Source organism: Nesoenas mayeri (genome assembly GCF_963082525.1).
Source record: "Nesoenas mayeri genome assembly, chromosome: 4".
NCBI lineage: Eukaryota > Metazoa > Chordata > Aves > Columbiformes > Columbidae > Nesoenas > Nesoenas mayeri.
The window spans coordinates 4952959-4974341 of record NC_137540.1 but is presented as its reverse complement, the minus strand read 5'-3'; the positions used below and the strand labels follow the sequence as shown (position 1 = coordinate 4974341).

The following is a 21383-nucleotide window of genomic DNA, read 5'->3' as shown; positions in this document are numbered from 1 at the left end:
CACACCAGCAAGTGGTGCACAAGAAGCTGAGAGGTGGCACAGCCAGGACAGCTGATCCCAACGCACCAAAGGGATATTCCACACCATAGGGTGTGATGCTCAGTATATAAAGCTGAGGAAAAGAGGAGGAAGACGGGGACATTTGGAGTGATGGCGTTTGTCTTCCCAAGTAACTGTTACATGTGATGGAGCCTGGTTTTCTTGGAGATGGCTGAACACCTTCCTGCCAACAGGATGTAGTGAATGAAGCCCTTGTTTTTGCTTTGTGTGCACAGCTTTTGCTTTATTTATTAAGCTGTCTTTATCTCAACCCAGAAGTTTTCTCACTTCTACTGTTTTAAGTCTCTTCCCCATCCCACTGTGGGGAGTGAACGAGTGGCAGTGTGCTGCTTAGTTGCCAGCTGGGTTTAAACCATGACATTTGTGTAAGATATTCCAGATTTAGAAATGCTACACCATTCATACAGATAGCTTACAACCAGTTTCTTCTCTTCTTTGCTGTACCAGTAGAGGCCCAAAAGCCATAGTGAATCCTTTACCAAATCACAGAATTTTAATGAGGAAATCTAAAAGAACTGACAAGTACACCTGCAGAGCTCTGACTAAGCCTGTGTTTTAGGGAAGCTATTCTTCACACCTGCTACTTCTCAGCTGTATCATTTCTACTCCTTTCCAGACACTCTGTTACCCTGTACAAAACGCTGTTGCTACCCATCTCAAAGGACTGCAGCAGCTCTTCATCATTCAAGATTACCCAGCATATTGCAGTCACCTAGTTAGATTAATGATACCATTCCAAGCAGCTCAGAGTTAAAAAATCTTGACTGGCTGGTGAGAAAATATCCAGAGAGACATCAACAGCATCTTATGTTACTGTAAATTATGGAACACTCACAGTCAATTACATTCAAGGACACAAATAACTTTTCAGGCACATCTTTTCCTCTTAAGTGGATGTAGAATATTAGTATAAATTAGTGATGGGCAGAATACAGAACAGAAGCAATTTGGCTTTGCCCAAACTAGTAACACAGCCATTTTGGGTTTTTTCCAAAAACACCCAAGTGACGAGGTACACAAACCACATAATGCTCCTAAGAGGCACAGAACTCTTTGCATTCAGCATCAGTATTAGTAATTTACAACTAGTTTCCCACTTCTGGCTTGCCTTTATTTTCCCCGTATGTACCAGTTTGTCTGATACAGAATGTTCCCTTTCCTTACCAAACTTGCCTTGCTCAAGAAGGCACAGATTTTAGTAAACTACTTCTGTAATAAATGTGCTCGCTAAGTCGAGTTATGCCTGGGAACGTAGTAGTGAAACTGGGGTATGCCATGTCTGATACAGATTTTATCTTTATTTTCTCCTGGAGATGTGCTTTGATTGTTACAGAGATCTCAAGAAGAAAGAAAAAAAAAATCTCATTTGTCCATGTTTTGTTGAGGAACCTAAAGGTTCTTTGAACTTCTAAGGTGGGCGAGTTCAGTGGTCATCACCAGCTATTACATTTCCCCAGCCTCTTCCTGCTTATATTCTCATGCCTTTAAGGCAAATTAATTCTGAATTTAAGTGTAGATTGTTAAAATACACTAAACTTATATGTAGACATACTTTACTGAAGTAGTTTTAATTCCATTTGCTTTAATTTATTTTGAAAGTTAAATAGACTACACTGAACCAAGGCTATTTTGATTCTGAATAAGAATCCACCCCCAGTTTTATGTAGTTTAACTAATCCAGCTCAAAAAGCACATTAATTTCTCTGATTATCACAGTGAAGACTAGACTTTACTTAGCACCACCCTTCAGAAATAGGAAGGCCTGAGCCCTTGCTGAGGAGAACAAGATACTGTATGCCCACAGCATGTACTTTGGGAATGTGTTCATATTTTAAGTCACTCATAAATCTTAAACACACAGAATTTACTCCAGAAGACAACTCATATGAGGTGCATGCTTCTGATTTTTTTTTCTATCACTTTAGGCAAAAGAATCCCGCAAAGACAAGAAACATTCCACTATACGATGGACAAAATCTAAGGAGTGAATAACAAATCTGGCAGGCGTTGTGTTCTCAGATGTCAGCTTTCCATCAGTGATCATTCGTCAAGAATCGTGTGGATACGTTCTGATCTACGTAAAGTTCATGACAGCTTTACTTCTATAGTCTGCACTCTACTTATTGAAGATGACAGTAGTCATTTCCACCTCTTAATGTCCATAATAATTCATCTACTGAGAAGGCCAATGCTAGTGCTAACAAGTTGATTTAAACTAGGATAATGTTTTCCTGCCACATTTATTTTATTTTAATGTTTTTATTATGCCTAGTGACATATAACTACAGCATCAGGATTCCAACCCTGTCAGTATTGGGATTGCACAGCCCCAGACTTTAGATAAATTATTAAGAAATGTGGCTCTTCAATATCCCCATCTTTGATGTAAGAAAATGAGGGATTCCCCTGCTGACTATGAAAGTGGTGAGCAATTTATTAGCTAAAAATCATCAAGCAAGACGTCTTTCACTAAATGTCAGGTCTACCTGACAATCAATGAAAGCCATGTACAGCAGTCCAAAAATAACAGGAATCTATATTATCACTACTGTATAGTTAATAACCAAACTCCAGAGCTACCATCTCCAGCACTCAGATTCCAAGGGCAGTTGCACACTATCTGTCCTAAAATGTGGAACAGGAAACCACCACATGAAGTGTTACTTGTAAATGCTGAACAAGCAATATACAAGAGATTAAGCAAGCCTTGGTTTGGTGGCACTAACTAAACCAATGTAACTCACAAGGGGTTAATACTACAGCAGTAATATTCTAGTAACACAAATGGAGCAACGTCTAGACAATATTAATTAAATGTAGGCAGAAGGTGTCCCCTGATGTACAGGTCTTTTGAACACTTACATTTTGGACATCTTCACTGTGAATCCTCTTTATAGTCTTGCTTTTAACCTGAAAGCAATGGCTAGGGAGCTCCACCAATTGCACAGGCCTTCAGAAAAATAATCATTTAACAAGACTTTTCAACTGTAAGTGAAGATTAGCTTAAAATAAAATTAAATAAATGAAAGGAACATCATTATAATGCTGGAATATCTAAGAGAGGCGATTTATTAAAGGGTATTTGTTTCTTGGTGAATGTGTTCTTCAAATATTTTATATAACGGTGCCCCATCCATGAGGTTCTTAAAATGTAGCAGTAACAATTAAAATAATGGATGAATAAAACCAGACCCTTTCTTGTGGGATCGAAGTATAAGACATTATTAAGTATATCTAATGATGCTTAGACAGCAGTATGAGCTAGAAGCAAAAAAAGGAAAGAAAATCTATTATAATCTTCCCTTGAGTATTCAGGACAGTCCTACCGGGAATTATTGTCTATTGTAGAGGCTAATGCTCCATTTCCATCAGGTTACTTTTGTTGGCTTACTTCTGTCAAATATCTATTACTGATGGTCACATTGAAAGGATTGATCTTAAATTTAAGTTCATATTTAAATAATAAAATATTATACACATTTACTGTAAGAGTTATTCTCTTAATTGGGCACAGTGCTGATGTTTTCAATTTTACTTTAATGTTCTCTATTAATTCATATAACTTCAATACATCAATTTGGTATATTTTACACAAAAATCTTTTGGAATGCATTATTGCTTTTGATTTAACATTTTAAACTGAATTCATGAAATGACTTCAAAATTGCATTCCTTCGCATAAACTGAGAAATTGTAATTAAGCCTCTCTAGTCTCTTGTGGATTCAACAATTAATTCCCCACAATGGCTTCTGAACAATTTTCATGCCACATTCAACCCCACTCCCCCCAAATTCCAACTTTTCAAATAAACTCTTTAGCTATCCCTATTGCAGTCTACGTGAGGATTATAAATTGCCTGTCTTTGATTACTTGGTACTTGCTACATATTTTGAGTCAACAATGTATGTGACAGATTTGGGGTATTAAAAATAGCAGAAAAACTTATGAAAGATTTATGTGTTTTCTAAGGCCACCCATGGAATGAATTTCACAGCCAAAATTTAGTTGGTTTTAACAAAGCAAAACGCCTGCTAGCTTTACAAATTTCAGTTCTCCCTCGAGTCTTGCTAAAGCAATGCTAGCTGGAAAACTGGAACTATATTACAATAAAGGTCCTCATTTACCCCTAGATCACACAACATGTAAGAGGATGATAAATATGGGCAAATCGGGTTAGGCAGATGACAAGAAAAGGAAAAGTTAGTAAGTACATGTGGCCAACTTACTATGAAAGAAAAGACAAGGTGTTCTAGTGTCAAAGATTAAAATAAAGAGGCTTAAAGGGAAGAGCACTTAGGTTAAGTTCAGCATATCATTTAAGTGCAGGAGTCATCCCATGTCATATGGCAGGACCACTCCTCAGCACAACGTGAGGTAAAGCAGAGCTGGTCCCACAAGGTAAAATTGAAAAGATGCTGGTGTATAAGCGACTTCCTTGCAATTCAAAAGCTTAAACTCAAACACATGTGTGAGTACTCTGCAGAAATGTGGATGAAAGTAGAGCCATACAGGAAAACAAACAAACCAACAACAATCAAAAACCCCAAAACAACCAATAAGCACCCACAAAGTAACCTTCTGTACTGTGGAAAAATGAGGAAAAACCACTCAGGCACATCATATTCTTCTTCCCTTCCACCACAAGTTTAACATAGACATTTATGACTTATTCCCCTTAAAGTACATGTACTCGTACATGCTGTATGAACTCAGCAGAGAGTGCAGCAGAGTGAGATTGAAAGGCAGCCTCTAACTGCACAAGTTGCTCTATAAATGATCTGAGAAAGGCTGTGAAAACATGGAGGTAGACAACGTCCACCACACTGGGCTTCAGTCAATGAGCCTGTTTTACTCAGTACGAACATGGCATTTATTCATTTTTACCATAAGCGCTTTCTAAGATCGGATTTCAAAGCAAATTCCCTTCTCTGCTCTGCTGAAAAGGTTGGTTTGTTTGTTTAATGATGGTGAGACAGGGCTTAGGATGGAAAGGTTTCTAAAAAAAAAAAAAAATTAAATACATACTCAAACATATAAACATCTGACTTTTTTCCCCTTTGTTTTCTATCATGCATAAATTCCAGACCAAAAGAAACATATTCCTTATTGAAGAAGCTATAAATAATCTCTCTCTATGCTGAATCGTCTATCTTTTGCAACTACATTGACAGTTATCTTTGTTTTTCTCCAAAACATTCTCAGTCTCAGTTTCTCCTGCATGGCTGAGTTGTTCTGTCAAAACGAGTAGCTTTCTGTGAGTTGGCCTGTTTTGCCCAGGTCTCCAAAATGTTTCCATTACTTCATTCATGGTGAGCAATTTTTCTTGCAAATAAGCATCAAATTGACAGTTCTTTTAAGTCTATAAAGATCAGTTTTTTTCTTTTCTGAATATATGGAGTTGGTGATTCTGTCATTTTAGCAACAGATGGTATTGCAAGGTTCATTCACATCTATTTCTCTCCTGTAACAGAGGAATCCCTGCAACACCCCCACATCTATTGTTTTATGCATTACTATATATGTGTAGGCAAAGACTGATTTGACTAGAAAGGTGCATCCTCACTTGTTCTCATATTATCAGGTATGTTTTTGTACACAACAATTTACCAATCTGATATAACTGCAGCCTAATGGAGTCACCATAAAAGCATCTAAACACAATGTAGAAGTCTTATTATGTATAGCCATATTGGATCTCACAGTAAAAATAAAAAATCCTGCCTTCAAATAACCCCAAAACTGCAAAACCCCCACAATTTACCATCAATAATATTTAAGAAATAATTTGCATGAGACTGTAGGCATTTCTTTACACATATACACATATTACTTTCTTCTGATTTTAACTGTATATTCAGAGGATGTATGGCTATGACAACTAACTAGTTCCTACCTGGTCTGTGGCTGGAAAGCATAATTTGACTTAAACTCAGCAATCAGTGCTTCGGTTAGGATGCACGCATTTAGATTAGAAGCTTTTTGGGACTAAATTTATCTTTTACTATATAATTTTCAGCTGCAGTAGCAGCACTAATAACATGAGCACTCTGCTGAGCCTTAAACACATAGTAGGACTGTCCCAAAGAGTTTCTAAACTATTAGGCACACTGATTAGTTTGGAAATAATAACTATCTGCCTGAGGTTATTTCGGTGCTGAGCGGACTGCTGATGGAGTTCAAGGCTGCTATTTCCAGTTTCTATATTCTGCAAACTTTCATCCTGCCTCTTCTCCAGGGAGAGGCAAACTGAAGTCTGGCCCTTTGTATGCAGCAACAGTTCTCAGTTATTAAAGCCCAATGTTTGATTAGAGTCCATCTATTCACTTCAGAGTTAGAGGAGTTCTACTACAGCAAGAACACTTCGGCATTTTTGTTCCATTTCTCTGTGGTATTAGCAAACACATATCTCACCTCTCTTTCAGTGAAGGATTACACAGCACCAAACACTGCATAAAATCTGAGCTGCGCTATTATAGAGACAGGTTATCCTCCTGCTGCTGACTCAAATTACTGCTCAAGACAAAAAGACTGGCAGCAGGAGCATCCAGGGTTGTGAGCAGACCTCCAAAACTTGTTTGCCTGATCAAACGGTCCTGCAACTTCCTTATTCTTCCAGAGGGGCTAGCTGCAGCTGCCTGCTGTCTCTATTGTCTCCAAACTACAATTCAAGTCTCTTATAATGAATGAAGTTTAATGTAACTGAAAAGACCTTAAACAACTGCACTGGAAGAGGCTGAGGGGACAGATACTGACAGGTGGCATTCTCAGACTCCACCCCACTCCAAGTACAGGATACCTATCATTAATAGTATCCAAATATTTACTGACATAAGACACTATGCTCCACGTTATAGCATCTCTTAAATCAATCTGGTAACAGAAGCTAGCTTGCACTGCAGCAGCTCATTTGCCAAATAGTGTATCAGTCTGAGCATGACAGCAGAGCTCCGATACCTGCACAGGGCTCTTATCAGTGCCTGGACAAAATTTATGATGCTGTTCTTGATCTGTACAGCTCCAAATTACATGGAAGTTGTCTATCTAAGAGACCACATGTCGCCTCGTGCCATGCTGCCACAGCTACTGTCAGCAGAAAGACTTACACCAGGCACATTTGTTATTAAAGAAGGGAAAAAAAGTGAGTTGTCAGCAAGACTGACTCACTGGGGGACAGGCTGCTTTGCAATTTATTCCCACCTTTGGTTTGAAATAGCTAAAACCTATTGACCCATAAAGTGAGCTAAAAGGGTACACAGCTCTCTCAGGAACACCATCAGGAGTGATACTTTTAGGGACATCTGAAAAACATGCTTGTTTTCTAACTTCTGGTTATTTTTCTTTTGTTAGGGTTATGGATTTGAAAGTCATCTTAAGTCTTTACCTTTTAAGGCACTGTCATTGAATCTAAACCCTAGACCCCTGAATAGGCACACTTTACTAAACCAGGATTTCAGATAGCATTATAGGAAAGAATAGCAGAGGTGCCCCAATAGCTCTTTATCTGAAGAAGGGATGCCACCTACTATTTTTTTTTTTTAAAGTGCTGGCCTTTCTCCAATTTCATTAGGTAAAGGATACTGGAAACACAGTATGCACATATATGTTAGTTGATGAGACTCTTGGGCAGTACCAACAGACGTCTGCTGTTTGAATAGGCAGACAGCTCTTTCACTTCAAAATCACCTTTTTGTGCTCCGCTTGCCCATCCCTAATTGGTTCAGTAAATGAATGCTAGGATACAAGCCTTAATAGAAAATGTTAAAAAAGACAAAGCTGTTCCACAGAAGAATAGCCTTTTCTAAAGCTGAAAATTACCTAATTGGTATCTAAATCTGAGGTTTGCTCTATTTTGCAGGTAAAATAATGAATACCAGTTCCACAATAAGGCATTCACATTTTATCTATGTGGTTACAAGGTTGTATACTCAGTTCCTAGTAATATTGCTTCACTTTTCCAACTGTAGTACAAACTATAAATAATGATTCTTTGAGAGCAGAAAAAATTCCTTAAGAACCACAGGGAATTTCTCAAATAGAGTTTTCTAGTAATAATAAAAAACCAAAACAGTCTAATTTTCTTATATAGAAACCAGAAATAAACACATAACATTTGTAAGTGGCCAAAGAGCTGATTTGTTCAGTTATCACCTACAGGAATGAGTCCTCATACATTCGTATCATGGTGATTAGCATTCCACAACTGGATCTTTTCCATCACTCACTAGCTAATCAATTGCTTTCACATCTGTTTGTAGCTCATATTTCCCCAAAGGATTTCAGTGATCATATTGTTTTTCCATTTTCCAATGTACTATCTGACCTTTTCCCTCAAGGCCTTACACAATTCACTTTAGTCAATCACTTCTTATTGATTGTTGGCTCTTGCTCATTCCCCATCTATCTTTGTTTTATTGGATATAGTTTGTTTTGGTTTGTTTTTAATATGTCCTGTCATCCAGTCACTGCTCTTTCCAGTCTTGTTGCTTTAGATTTCTCATTAAGCTTTATACTTCTGATCTGTTCAACTCTCATTCCAGTTCAAGTCTAAATTCCATCTTCTCTCAGCCTATCCTTTTTTTTTGTCCAGTATCTGTATACTCAAAACAAACTTCAGCTTTTGGCACGCCAGTCTCTGCTTAAGACTTTATAAAATGCTGTTGTTTTGTGAATTTATAGGGTTCTAGTAAAAATTCTTTATTTCGTGGGAGTAGCTTGGCAGAACATCTCAGTCTTTTGTTTTCTTGAGATTCTCCATTTTCTCTGTTTTCTCTTTACTATCTCATTTTTTGGACATCATGATAATGAATTAGAGTAACAGTGATGCCAGCTTATTGAACACCTCGATGATGAACAAGTAACTACAAAAAAGCCTTCTTCAATGCACTGATCCACAGCACATTCAACACAGGACCAAAAAAGACATCCTTAGGAGCCTTGGCAATAGGTCTATAGGGCAGCTTTACAGCAGCTTTCTGCTTGAGATCACAGCAGTACATCCAAGATGTCAAGAGTCACAAACAGTCTCTATTGGAAAGGAAGAGGGACTAATAGGAGAAGATTTAATAGAGAGAAATGGTTGGCACTAAATACTCCCTTCCACACTATACATATTTCAAAGGGGCATATTTCCAACTAACTCTGCTCTGAACCTGTAGAATGCACACCTTTTAGTGTCCGAATTGCACCTAGTGAGCTCCCTGAGTGCACTTATCTGAAAGGAATCAAATCCACATGCCCCAAGATTGTTCAGCTCTGTGAACCAACACATGGAAAATGGGAATGACTGGAGTGTTTAAAAACACATTGGCTGATGCTCGTGTCTTGAAATTAACTGAAGAAGCTAAAACTCTAAACTCCATACATCACTGACATGTATATTGAATTTGTGCTAGTAAGGAAGAGCCAGTGAGCTTGCAGCATCATTCTGCCCTTACACCTTGCCAGCAAAATAGACCCACAGAGCCAGTAACCTCAGAGTCCAGCAGCAGAAACGTCTGTGCCAGGAATTCCAGAATAACTTACTCATCCTTTTCCCTCAGTCAGCATGCTGGTGCTGTTAAGCCAAACACCTCACAAATGTGTCAACCCAGAAATAAAGGTGTTTAAGGAAGAACTGGGGACAGGAAACACGTTATGTAGCTCTTTAGTAAATGCAAGTGGAGATTTTGTCAGTCTGTTTTCCCCATTAATATTAGGGGCTTTCACAAAAATAAATAAACCAGAATGGCCGGTGTCAACACGCACTGAAGTCGGGATGCAGGGCTTCTCCCAATTACTGGCTGCCAATGAATGATGCCACAAACATAGTGCAAGTAGGACTGATCTATCTGAAATTTCAAATCAGCTCTCTCTTTACTACAAGCAACACTCCTCATCCTGGGAACAGAAAAGGAAAGCTCTCCATGTCTTCTTTTTTTTCCTCTGCTCTGAAATGAAAGGAAAAAGAATGTCCCTATTGAATCCCCTCCCCTTTTCATACTCCTCACCAGAATGTGTGAGTAGAGAGGTGTGAATAGAGGTTTGAGAATAAGGCACGTTCCTCTACACAACTGCATGCTATGGTACGATTAGTTTATTGCATTCCATGTCTGACAAGATGTAAGAAAACAAATCTAATTTTCTGAAGAGCACTGGTTTTATTTGAGTAAATGCAAGGTGAATTCAACTCACCATCTGCAAGAACTGCTTCATAGATGTAAGACAAAGAGTCTCCACGATTTTCGCTCTGTTGCTTATCTAGGAAAAAAGAATAATTCTTTAATGGTATCTACTTGGAAATATCTTTAAAATGGTCATCATTTCTCTTGACAGTGATCATTGCTATCCTAGTTGATTGTTTCACAGAATGTTTAGTTTGCTCCAAGGAAGATATTAGCACCAAAAATCAAGCTAAAAAAAAAAAAAAAGGCATAAACAAACAAACAAACAAAATGATACCATGGCACTGATTTTCACTTTCTTTTTTTTAGACTAAATTCTGTATGTTATTTTAGATGTAAGATAAAGCTGTTTAAAAGCTACAGTTTTGCAGAGAGAAAAAGAAATCCAACGGGGAGTGGAGTGGAACAAGTCCAGAGAGATCTTTAAATGGAATTGTAGTTATCCTCTTAAACACCCCTGTGACTGATCTTTTCCATTTGCTATAGCAGGTAGGAAATGCGGGCTTAAGGAAGAAGAGAAGTTTCCCTGAAAGTCAATATAGCAAAAGATGGGAGAGGAGTTGGGTAAAAGGAAAGATAACAGAATCATGTGCAGGAAAGTGAGAAATGGAAAATGGACACAGACATAGAAGACAACTGTGAGGGGCTGTGTTTGAGAATACAATAAATCTGATTACAGAGTTCCCAGTACTGGGTAAAAAACAAATGAAACAAACAATGGTCACATTCTGTAAAGTACTGGTCAAATATTAAAAAACTCTGACAGTTCCACTTTGCTGAAATTATTTCGATGGCTTAATAACTACCAGGAGACTTTCTGCCATATTATGCAGTATCTGTCTATGCCATGCTTTCTTTATGCTGGATCAAGTTAACACTTGTTTTTCCACATCTGAGGTAACATTGACATGAGAGATATAAGGCCTGCTTGAGCTCTGAGATCCAGCTAACTCAACACAAATGCTGTTGTATAGCATCTACACATATCGCTGGGTGCTCCAGAAGGGAACAACCAGTATTATTACAAGGGATCAAGATTGAAGAGTCACTGGGTAAAGACACCAAGGCTAGGATGAGGAGCCTGGGAAAGTGACTGCTTTACAATGACTTTATTAAGGTTGCGTAAACCAAACACTCAAAAGTAGTCTCTCTCCTTTGTAGTATATTGTTGACTTATTTCTTTTAAAATGATCTGTACTGCGGACAGTGGTTAGACCTACGCTGGCACTGGCTTGTGGTTTTGTACTTAAGGTGTTGTTGACCGTATTCTGATTCAGTTATTCCTCTTACTAGAGCCCAGTGAACGAGGAGAGGATTCCAGTAAGAGAGATTAGCTGATTGCTGCTCTAGAGAATTTAAGTAATTTCAGGTTCCCATACTGAAGCTTTGAGGCAAAAGCCCAGAAGGCTTTTCAAACATGCTTTTCAGAAGTGCTCATTAGTTTTGTACAGCACTTTCCATGAAAGACCTTACAGCTGACCTGCAGACCTCCAAGCAGACACAAACACATCTGAAATTAAAGGGAATTTGAATATGGACATTACAAATACTGTATACTGGTAAGTGTTATGAAAGGTAATATCTTAAAGGGGTATCAGAAGTGGAAGAAATGCCTGACCCTAATCTGGCTTGTTAGGAAATTCTGTTTTCTCAACAGGATCTGAATGACATTCGATACATAAATAATGCAACCGCAAACTCAAACACAAAACACAGTATCATATAAGTGCTAATTAACTGAGTACTATTTATCCTGTGTACTAATGAGGGCAGCTTCTTGCCAGGGGAGGTGGAGAGAGGGAAGAATGCACTTATATAATGAAAGGCAATCAATGCTATGAACAAGGGTTCTAACTGAAGTTTAAGAGGCTACTTTGTACCTGTAACTTCTTGGCTTTTGAACACCTAACTTCATAACTGTAATAACATTCTCTGGACCAAGTTCTGTCCTCATAGCCATTTAAATAACTACAGAGAAGCCCAAGCCAGAGCAAAATCTGATTCTATTAAAAAAAAAAGTTGTTCTTTTCTATCCTAATATTGGTTAGTTTTGGGGGTTTGTTTGTTTGTTTGTTTTTCAATATGAACTTAAGTAAATGCTACAATTAATTTTTTCAGGGATAGGTGTTACAATTTTTTAATCTGGAAAACAAGACCCTTCTTTTATCCTCTTTCCAAGAAGCTGACACTAACTTCACAGAAATACATCATGGTGAAATTGCAAATAGCAATTTTGTTATAACAACACTTGTGTGCCAAAAAATATTCAAAGAATGCATTTCCTGAAGATGTACAGCTCTAGCTGCAAAATACTTGCTGGAAATCTTAAACTTATTTGTAAGCTATAGAAATAGCCTCACAACTGCAACTAAATACTGACTGATGACTGTTGTGCTATAAACAAGACATAGATTTGGATGGTGTCCACTTGCAACCTTGAAACAGCAGACTAATGATGATAATATAAATCCATTAATTCATTTTCAAAATAAAAAATTATAACATAAACAACAGTAAAATCGCAGTACATTAATTTATATTAGTACATGCTGCTGCAGTAGTACTTATGTTCTAATCATTTGACTTCTATTATTAATAAAACTTTTTATGAGCTTGTCCTAAATGCTGCTAAAAACCATTCATTTTAAGATGTCAGTGCATTCACTTTTCAAGGTGTAAGCAGTTTTCATCCAATTAGTGTCAAAAATACGATTAAAAAAATCACATACACGCTGCATACTTCAGAATCCAAGGGTACAGGTCACCGTGACTGGCTAGACAGATCAAAACATGAGCTGCTAAGAAATCTGATTTATAATGAATAAAGGCTCCTCTGGATTTTGCAAAAATAAGAGAAGAAATAACAATGAACTTAAACAGTTTAAGCAGCAGGGGATGGCAGTCTCAACATCATGTCTATGGTTGCCACCTCCAGGCTGTCACTTCAGTTTCTCTTCTGGTTTGAAATAGCCAGGATCATGTACCACATGAAACGAGTTAATGACACTAACCACAGTTTTTTGTTGACAGTCACCCCCGTTACAAATCCTCATTGCACTGGCAACCCAACAATCACTCTGTGTGGAGATGGAGAAACAGAACACCTCTGTAACATTCATTAATCTGCTAATCTTGGCAGCAGTCCCTGCAGAGCTGTTCAAAGACTCATTGGCAGGGCAAAATGGAAATGAGGTCCATACTGTAGCATACAACTCTTGTTAGTACTAGTCTAGTTCAGAGACAAGAAGGTACAAATGCATGGAGGAACAAGTTAACAGCAATGAACAGCTCAGGGAAAAAAAGGAATGGAAAAGCATTAGGAAAACACACAGAAGTGTTTTCATCTCTGCCTCCAAAACCAGAAGTCTAATGGACAAGAGATAGGCACTGAAAACAATTAAAAGAGACAGGTGATTATCCACACAGAGATGGGAAATCTTCTGAATACATAGTCCTGAAGAAAGGCATAAAAAAAAATGCTGCAAAGAAAAAATAATCCAAGTATACTCAATAACCTCTAAGCAAGCCATTTTAAATACTAGGGTTAAAAAATAAATAAATTTAAAAATAATAATTTTAAAAAAATCTTTCTCCCTGATGAGTAATCTGTCAAAATCCCTGCCACAGATACCACAAATGCTAAGAGCTTAATAGGATTCTACAAAAGAGTATCATAAATACAGACACTGCAAGCAGTCACCATTATCTTTAAGCAAAGGTAAATAATGATAAGACGCGCATCTTCATTCCTCAGAGCTTAAATCAACACCCAGGTGACAGAAAAATCTCCCACTTGGAATACTTGCAGTGTGCAACAGAAAGCAATGCAGAATTCTCCTAGGAAGCACTGATGTGAGCTGGCCTGCCTGACGGCCAGGGTGCACCAGTACAGAAAAAAACAGAGCCAGAACAGTTCTCAGCTGTGTGTACGGAGGGGGTTTACACTGTGAAGCACCGGGCAGCAACACTAATCGCAGTCTTGGATCTAGTTCAGTCAATTCAACTTGTTTGATCCCAGCCACAGTCTACGCAGCCCTGGTAAAGATGTATGCACTGAGACTGAGGCCTTCAAAAACTATTCATTAATTCAGCTTTGCACTTGTCTCTGAAGTTGCTGATACTGACCTCTGCCAAAGAAAAGATCATTTGAGCTATTAAGTCACTTGACATTACTATGTAGTAAAATCCCAAAGGTACATACAATAAATATTTTAATGAATGCATAGACCTAAGCAAAGAATCTTCATCTGTCTTCTAGGAAACTGTTTATCTTTGAAAAAACATTGCAATTTCCTGTGCATGTGTCAACTGACTGTCTCTGGGCTCAGTTCCTTCCTATATATATACATGTATACTCACACAGACATGCATAGTATAGACCCACTGTTTTCCTTCCACTAAAAAGCTGCCAAGGAACTTCAATCTGAAGCTAAATATCAGACATAGTCAGAAATTGCAAACATTATCTCCTGAAAGCAAACCAGGCAACTGTAATTAGGCCCAAAACTTAAAGTCTGAGAGATGCTAAAAAAAAAATAAATATACTGAGTAAAAGGTTAATAAATGCCCATCTGCAAGAAATGTTAGAACAGAAGATGTTTTGGAAGGAACAGTCTAAATTTTGTTTTGAAAACACTGATGTGATACAGCCAAATTGTGTGTAGACACATTCTAGGCAGGTTTGAAAGCCTTATACTATGCTTCTGCTGATGTCCTCAAGCCCAAGGCGGCAAGGACATCCACCAGCTAGGTCACTCTGACTCAGCTGGCATCTCTCTATCCCTGTGTTCAAAAGCATATTCCTGGTTGTTCATCTGCATTTAAAACCAGTTAATCTCCAAGTAAAACTCCTGAACTGGAGGATGTCTCTCTCAATCACAACCTTCTGTGCTGTTATTAGGCACTCTGCAGGTAACAAAGACAGAAGCACAATGTTCTGCTTAACAGACAAAATCATAACAAAATAGGAAGAGCTGAGAGGACGTAAAAGACCTAGATACTACAAAGAAGCAGTAGTAAACATAATCTCAAAGGAAAACACACAGACATCTACCAGAAACCTGTGCACAATTACATCATCTTGCCAAAGTGGTCCACTTATCTGTCTTTCTAAAGCGATTTCTCACTTTCATTTGTGCAGCCTGGAGAGGTTAAACTTTGAGTTAAACTAAACCCTGTGCACAAACTTTGCCATTTCAGTACCTCTCACCCTCAGGACACAGGCTTTTCTTGCATTCCATAAGTGTTAATATTTACATTAATGCTTATTTGTAGTTTCCATGGACGTGCAAACACATACAAACCAGATAGCTTTAGTCCTTCCAGTACAGCTTCATTACATGGGTCAGTAAAAGGGGAAGGGAACTTCTTCTCTTAGAGCTTTCGCATGTCAAACGGAAAGTGACACCATCCATGAAACTGGGTCTCAGTAATCATTTTTCTCTCTGTCAGATTTATCCACATCCTATACACTGCCACATTAAGGCATTTTGAAAGAGATGAAGCATAAACCCATAGTCTTGTAGAGTTTGAAAAAGAGAAAAAAGCGTTGTCAGCTCTTCTATCTTACTGTGAAATGGTGATGGTAGGTTCACAGGTGCCACAGGCAGCTTTTAGACTTTACAAAGCTGCTTCCTTGTGAAAATGAAGCTGGATTAAGAGTACAACAGTTTCATCACACTTCAATGAAAAATGCACTACCCAACAAAAACTGTTAGACAAAGCTGAAGAGAGAATTTATCCAGAAAATCTGAAAATCTTCCAAATTACATCAATACAGCTAAGAGAACTATTTAGTAATCATACAAAGTTTTCATTTTTAGATTACCTGGTTGAATAATTCCAGTAACAACAGAGAGATATTCTTCAGGTTCCTGCTCAGTAGAAATCTCCTTGCTGCCTCCATCTAAGGTCAGTATCTCATAAAGGATATCTGAGTTCTCCACCCCGCAAAGCAGAATCACCACATCATCCGGAGGTTTTAGAACTTTCTCTAGAAAATAACTTCTTTTTCGATTCAGGCAGTTAAGAAGTCCACATGATAGTATCAGGAGTTTACATTTATAACAGGGTAAAGACAATAGCTCCTGGTGCTTGAAAGATGAAGTCTCCAGATTGTAGAGCAAGATTCCTCCTTCATTCACAATGTGTCCAAAAAGAGATTTTAAATACAGAGCCCACTCTTCTGCATCTTGTTCATATATCACAAGAATATCCTTCATATTTTCTAGAGAGAAGAAAACAAACAAACAAATAATTTCAAATACGTTTTTAATCCATTATAAATATAAGAAAACAGATAGTTTCTCCCCGTTTAAAAACTTGAGCTTCTGAAGAAACAAGACAGGTCATCACCTTGAAATGACCAAGGCAGAAAGATCATCCACAGATATGCTGTTAAAATAGCTCAGAATATTATATGTTTAGAATAGCTTCAACTAGTATTTCAGAATGAATACTGAAATGGCAGTGTAGACACCAGAGTGCATCCACTCATTCTGCTCACTCCTAGATACTTGACAAATAGGTGATACTATTAAAAATGCTACAGTTAACTTTTCAAGGTAGAAATAAAAACCATATATTTGAACACCGGACATGATCTGACTTCATTAGAAACAGGACTGGTATCTTTAAGATATTTTGGCAGCATGGTATTACGACAGTCATTACTGATCGTTTCCTACCCCTACTCTAACAGAATTAGTTATGAACCTGACAAATCTAAAACTACTTTTTTTTTTTTTTTAGTTCTGCTTTCTATTTAAGACATAAAATGTGACGCTAGTAAGACTAATAGTCATTGATAGTGTTACTAGGACAACAATATGAAATAGAGGCAACAGGCACAAGCTGAAACACAGGAGGCACCCTCTGAGCATCAAGAAGCATATTTTTTAACTGTGAGCACTGGCACAGGTTGCCCAGGAAGATTGTGGAATCTCCCTCTTTGGAGCTACTCAAAAGGTGCTAGGACAGGTACCGGCTCTGGGTGGCCTAGCTTGAGCAGGGCAGTTGTACAAGGCGGCCTCCAGATGCCCCTTCCAACCTTAATCATTCTGTGTAACCATAAAAAAACCCTGATTTGCTGACTGATACAATATACACTAAAATAACAGGGTAGCTTAATACCCCCGCAATAGTTCACAATCACAGTGCAGTGAAGCACCAGTAACAGACTCAAGAACAGAGACACCTGCTGAACTCCACCTCCATTGAACTTCAGTGTGTCTCCCAGGTTCCCAATGGGTCAGGCAACCTGCCTGGCACCTGTCTGCAGTGCAGGTCAGTAAGTTGCTTCTTTGTGAATATCAAGAGAAGTGGAAGTGGTGGGCATACACAGAGTTAAAATGTTTCTTGGGCACACAACAGCTCTGGAAAGTGGGATGCACCACTGAAAGCATAGTACAGATGTAGCTGAAGAGAACAAACTTATCAAGGATCCCACATAAATTCTTGTACAAAAGAAGAAACTGAACCTAGATGTCCAGGATTAGTGCTTTAATTACTGAAGTCTCCTTCTTTTTAGAAGAAATTATTTCTAAATTTTGTTCATTCATTCTTTACTCAGGAAATACTTATCCTGCTGAAGGCTGGCTGAAACTTGTATACTAGGGACACAATAGCTTTGCCTCTTGAGTTCATTATAATTCTATAGCTGCTTGGGGGATAGCTGCCATCTTTCAAATAAATGTGAATACTCATACTTTCAAAAAGTTTTCTGTCATACGAAATCACACAGGACCAAGTTCAATATGGTAGTGGGTGATGATACTTCAAGATGACTGACCCCGACTAAAGCATTCTGAAAAATGCCAGTTTCTGCTGAAATGCTGGTTTAATTGTAAAAATAAACAGTAGCATATTTCCAGTTTAACTCAGAGCAAAGTTATATATATGACACTAAGACAAGAAACCTACTTGATGCAATGCTGCAATGTTTTTTATTTTCACAATCTCACAGCATTTTCCATAACTTGTGTAAATAAAAAGTAGAAAAAAAGCACTTGCTGCACAGTTTCAAAAGAAGATATTACATTAACAGAGCTGTAAGGCCAGAGGCTTTTTCAGACTGACCACACCATTTCCTATCACAAGAAACAGAATCACCAAGCACCTTTTATTTTCAGTCCTTATTTTCTAAAAGCACTGTAGTGGTCCTTAAAAATATGGATTTGAAGAGGATGCTTAGCCTATGAAGAAGATTTAAGAATTCATTCTTTACACTTTGAATTTGCTTAGTTTCAACTTCCAGTCACAGAATATAGTTTTATCTACTTCTGCAAACTCAAAGAAGTATCTGCCCTCAGAAGTCTGTCCCCCTAAGGTCTTCAGACTCTCATGAAGCAACTCTTAGCCTTGCCTTCATTAGAGTTTGTAAACTGGGATTATTACTCTCCCCACTATCAGAGAGGTTCTGTAGAACTACTACCATTCTTTCTGCACTTTTGTGAACTCTCCATTGATACAGTGTATGGGAAGAATAAAATAATCTCATTCGAGATTACCTCAGATATGCACAGAAAGTTCACATTCAGTCTTTACCTTAAAAGGTCTCATTTTAAATTCATGCTCAGCTGTGTTTCCTTCTACTATGATGGATTTGGGTAAGGACATAGCCAAGTGGAATTGCAGGAAGGGATAAAAAAAGCATGTTTAAATTGAAAAGGTAATTCACCCCCACCCCAGGCCTCAGCTTCACAGAATATTGGTGTCCTAAATGTGCAGAAGACGGATCTGCTGGTGTCTTCCACAGCACCCACTTTACCAAGAGTCTAAGCTTTCTCTCCAAGTAGAAGGAGAGCACTGGTGATGAATGGTGCACAACTGCGCCTCATTCCTGTGCAGTCTCTTCAGTAGAAATATTCTTACAGAACTGAATTTACATAATAATGATAATAAAAATATGCACAAGGTATAAAGTTCAGCCCTGTGCAAATGGACAGTACAAGGCTTGATTACTCAAGAAATTCTAAAGATAGAAGTGAGGAAGCTGCATCTAAATGATAAAAGAAGATGAAGTAATTCTATTTCTTTACCGTTTATCTGCACCTAAGTTTGCAGCTTTGGCCTTAGATAAGCATGAACGCAAAAGGAGTTCGAAGATGTTTCCTGAAGGCTTGACTGCATTTCTTTTTAACTATATTTATTTTTATATATGAGAAAGAAAGCTTTATTTGTATAAGGGAGTGAAATACATCTAACACCACAGTTGATGGAAGAAAAGCTCTGCAACATACATCTCATAAAACTTTAATTTAATATGGCTGCCATATTTAATTTCTCTTTTCTATCTATATTCAGAGGGAAGAGTCATGGTGTTGAGGAGAAACTTGTCAGAGCAAGGTATTTCATGCTGCAGTTTGGTGCAATGTTTGTTTATTGGTTTGAAGAAAGCAGCTAGTGCTATCAAGCTACCTGTGGGAAACCAAATTTGGGGTTTTTTTGAATTATATGCTTGATTTTTTATTCTGCCATTGATTTATCTGTCTTTCAGACTGAGAGTTAACTTTGATATTAAGCAGGAATACAATACCTACAAATTACTTGCCCAAAATTGTATTAAAAGGTGAAATATCACTATTTTTAAATGCTTATCTGACTTTAAATGTAGAGTCACAGTTTACCCCAGGAATAGTCATGAAGTCCCCTTTCTAAATCTACTCCATGTGCCTTAGCATTTTCCTGTTACACAATGCTTTTGTCTTCAGAAATTTTACTAAGATGCGGATGCTTGCGTGCAGACTACTTAAAGCTCACCCAAATATCTGCTTTCAAAACAGAATCCCTTTAACTTCAAACAAGAAAATCTGAAGTTTAACTTTAATGCAACACTACACAGTATTGAATACACAGTAACAATGCTTAACTTAGAGTTTTTCCCCCTTCATTATTTTCATCTCCCACTGAATATTTATTTGAAGTTACTGCACTTGGAATATAATCCACATTGAGATGAATTTTGTTCCCTTGAAAGTTAATGTAATAGAAACTATCATATCCTGACAAAATTAAGCCATGCTTCAACTACTCCTACTTGGAAACTGACTCAAAGTTAGAAATAAAATGTATTATTAGTTCAGCAATGAGAGACAGTGAGAGAATTTATGCAGTCATCCATAACCTGAAAGGGTTCTTCTGACAAGTAGAACTATTCTCTAGTTACTGGCATGTAGTTGCCCAAAAAAGAACACCTCAGGAAATATGCCATCGGAAGCGTTCTCTGAAAAGACCTGCTGAATCTTGTGAGAACTAAACATTTATACAGACCTAAAATTACATTCAGCCCTTTAAAGTCAACTGCGAGGCTGATGTGGCCCCTGGTGAGAACGAGCTTGACACCCCTGATCTAAAGAGTCTTAAGTCCATGGTTTTCAAAACCACTACGGTTTGAAAAATGTCTGTTTTCCTTCTGAGACATCTCTACTTTCCCTTTCCCCCATATTCTTCTTACCTTGTAGGATAAAACTATCAGGATAGTTAAGGGTCATGATGCAATGATTAAAAAAGGAAAATGAGAAATATAAGGCAACGTGAAAGACCTAGACTCCCATCTTTGCTTGGAGATTTGCAAAACCTTCCTTCTAATATCAAGAAAAATCATTTCCATTTGGGCTGTATGTAGGATGAGAATGGCAAGCACATATACTAGTTCAAATGAGATTTCAGAAACAAGAGACCTTTAATCTCTTGGCCCCTCTTCATATTGCTTGCCCTGATCACTTAAAATTATATAATAAGGAACTATGGAAAAAGTTTCACCAGCACTTCAAAAAAACCCTGCAATTTAACATTTGAAAACAGAATGAGAACATTTAATTCAACACTAGTCAGTAGCCTTAGCATAATAAACTGCCCCCCACGCATCCACAAGGCATCGATTTTCCCAGTCAGTGTACCTGTTATACATCTAGTAAATGTATCTCAAAATGCATCTCTAGATCTTGGTTGCTGGAATTCTGCAAGGCAAATCCCCTGAAGCAAGCAAAAATGGGAAGGACAGCAAAAAGCACTTTAGAACTACTTGCAGATAATGGAAAATGTTTTCAAGTCAGTTATGTTGCTTCTCAGAGATGTTCCACTAATGGAATGAAAATTATAAAAGCCTGCTTGTAAACTTCAGAGTGAGATCACAAAGTAGCTAAATTGCTGCAGCACTGTGG

General features: G+C 37.8%; 1 protein-coding gene across 1 annotated transcript in view; it reads right to left on the bottom strand.

Moving 5' to 3' along the window:
- The window catches only part of BANK1 (B cell scaffold protein with ankyrin repeats 1), a gene marked incomplete at both ends in the record, with an annotated part of 114794 nt that extends 94083 nt beyond the window's left edge, over positions 1-20711 (bottom strand). The window contains 3 exons of the mRNA XM_080343330.1: positions 10232-10297; positions 16049-16447; positions 20675-20711. Coding sequence (XP_080199456.1) covers positions 10232-10297; positions 16049-16447; positions 20675-20711 — 502 coding nt within the window. The remainder of the gene's footprint in view (positions 1-10231; positions 10298-16048; positions 16448-20674) is intronic.
- Between the last annotated feature and the right edge of the window lie 672 nt (positions 20712-21383).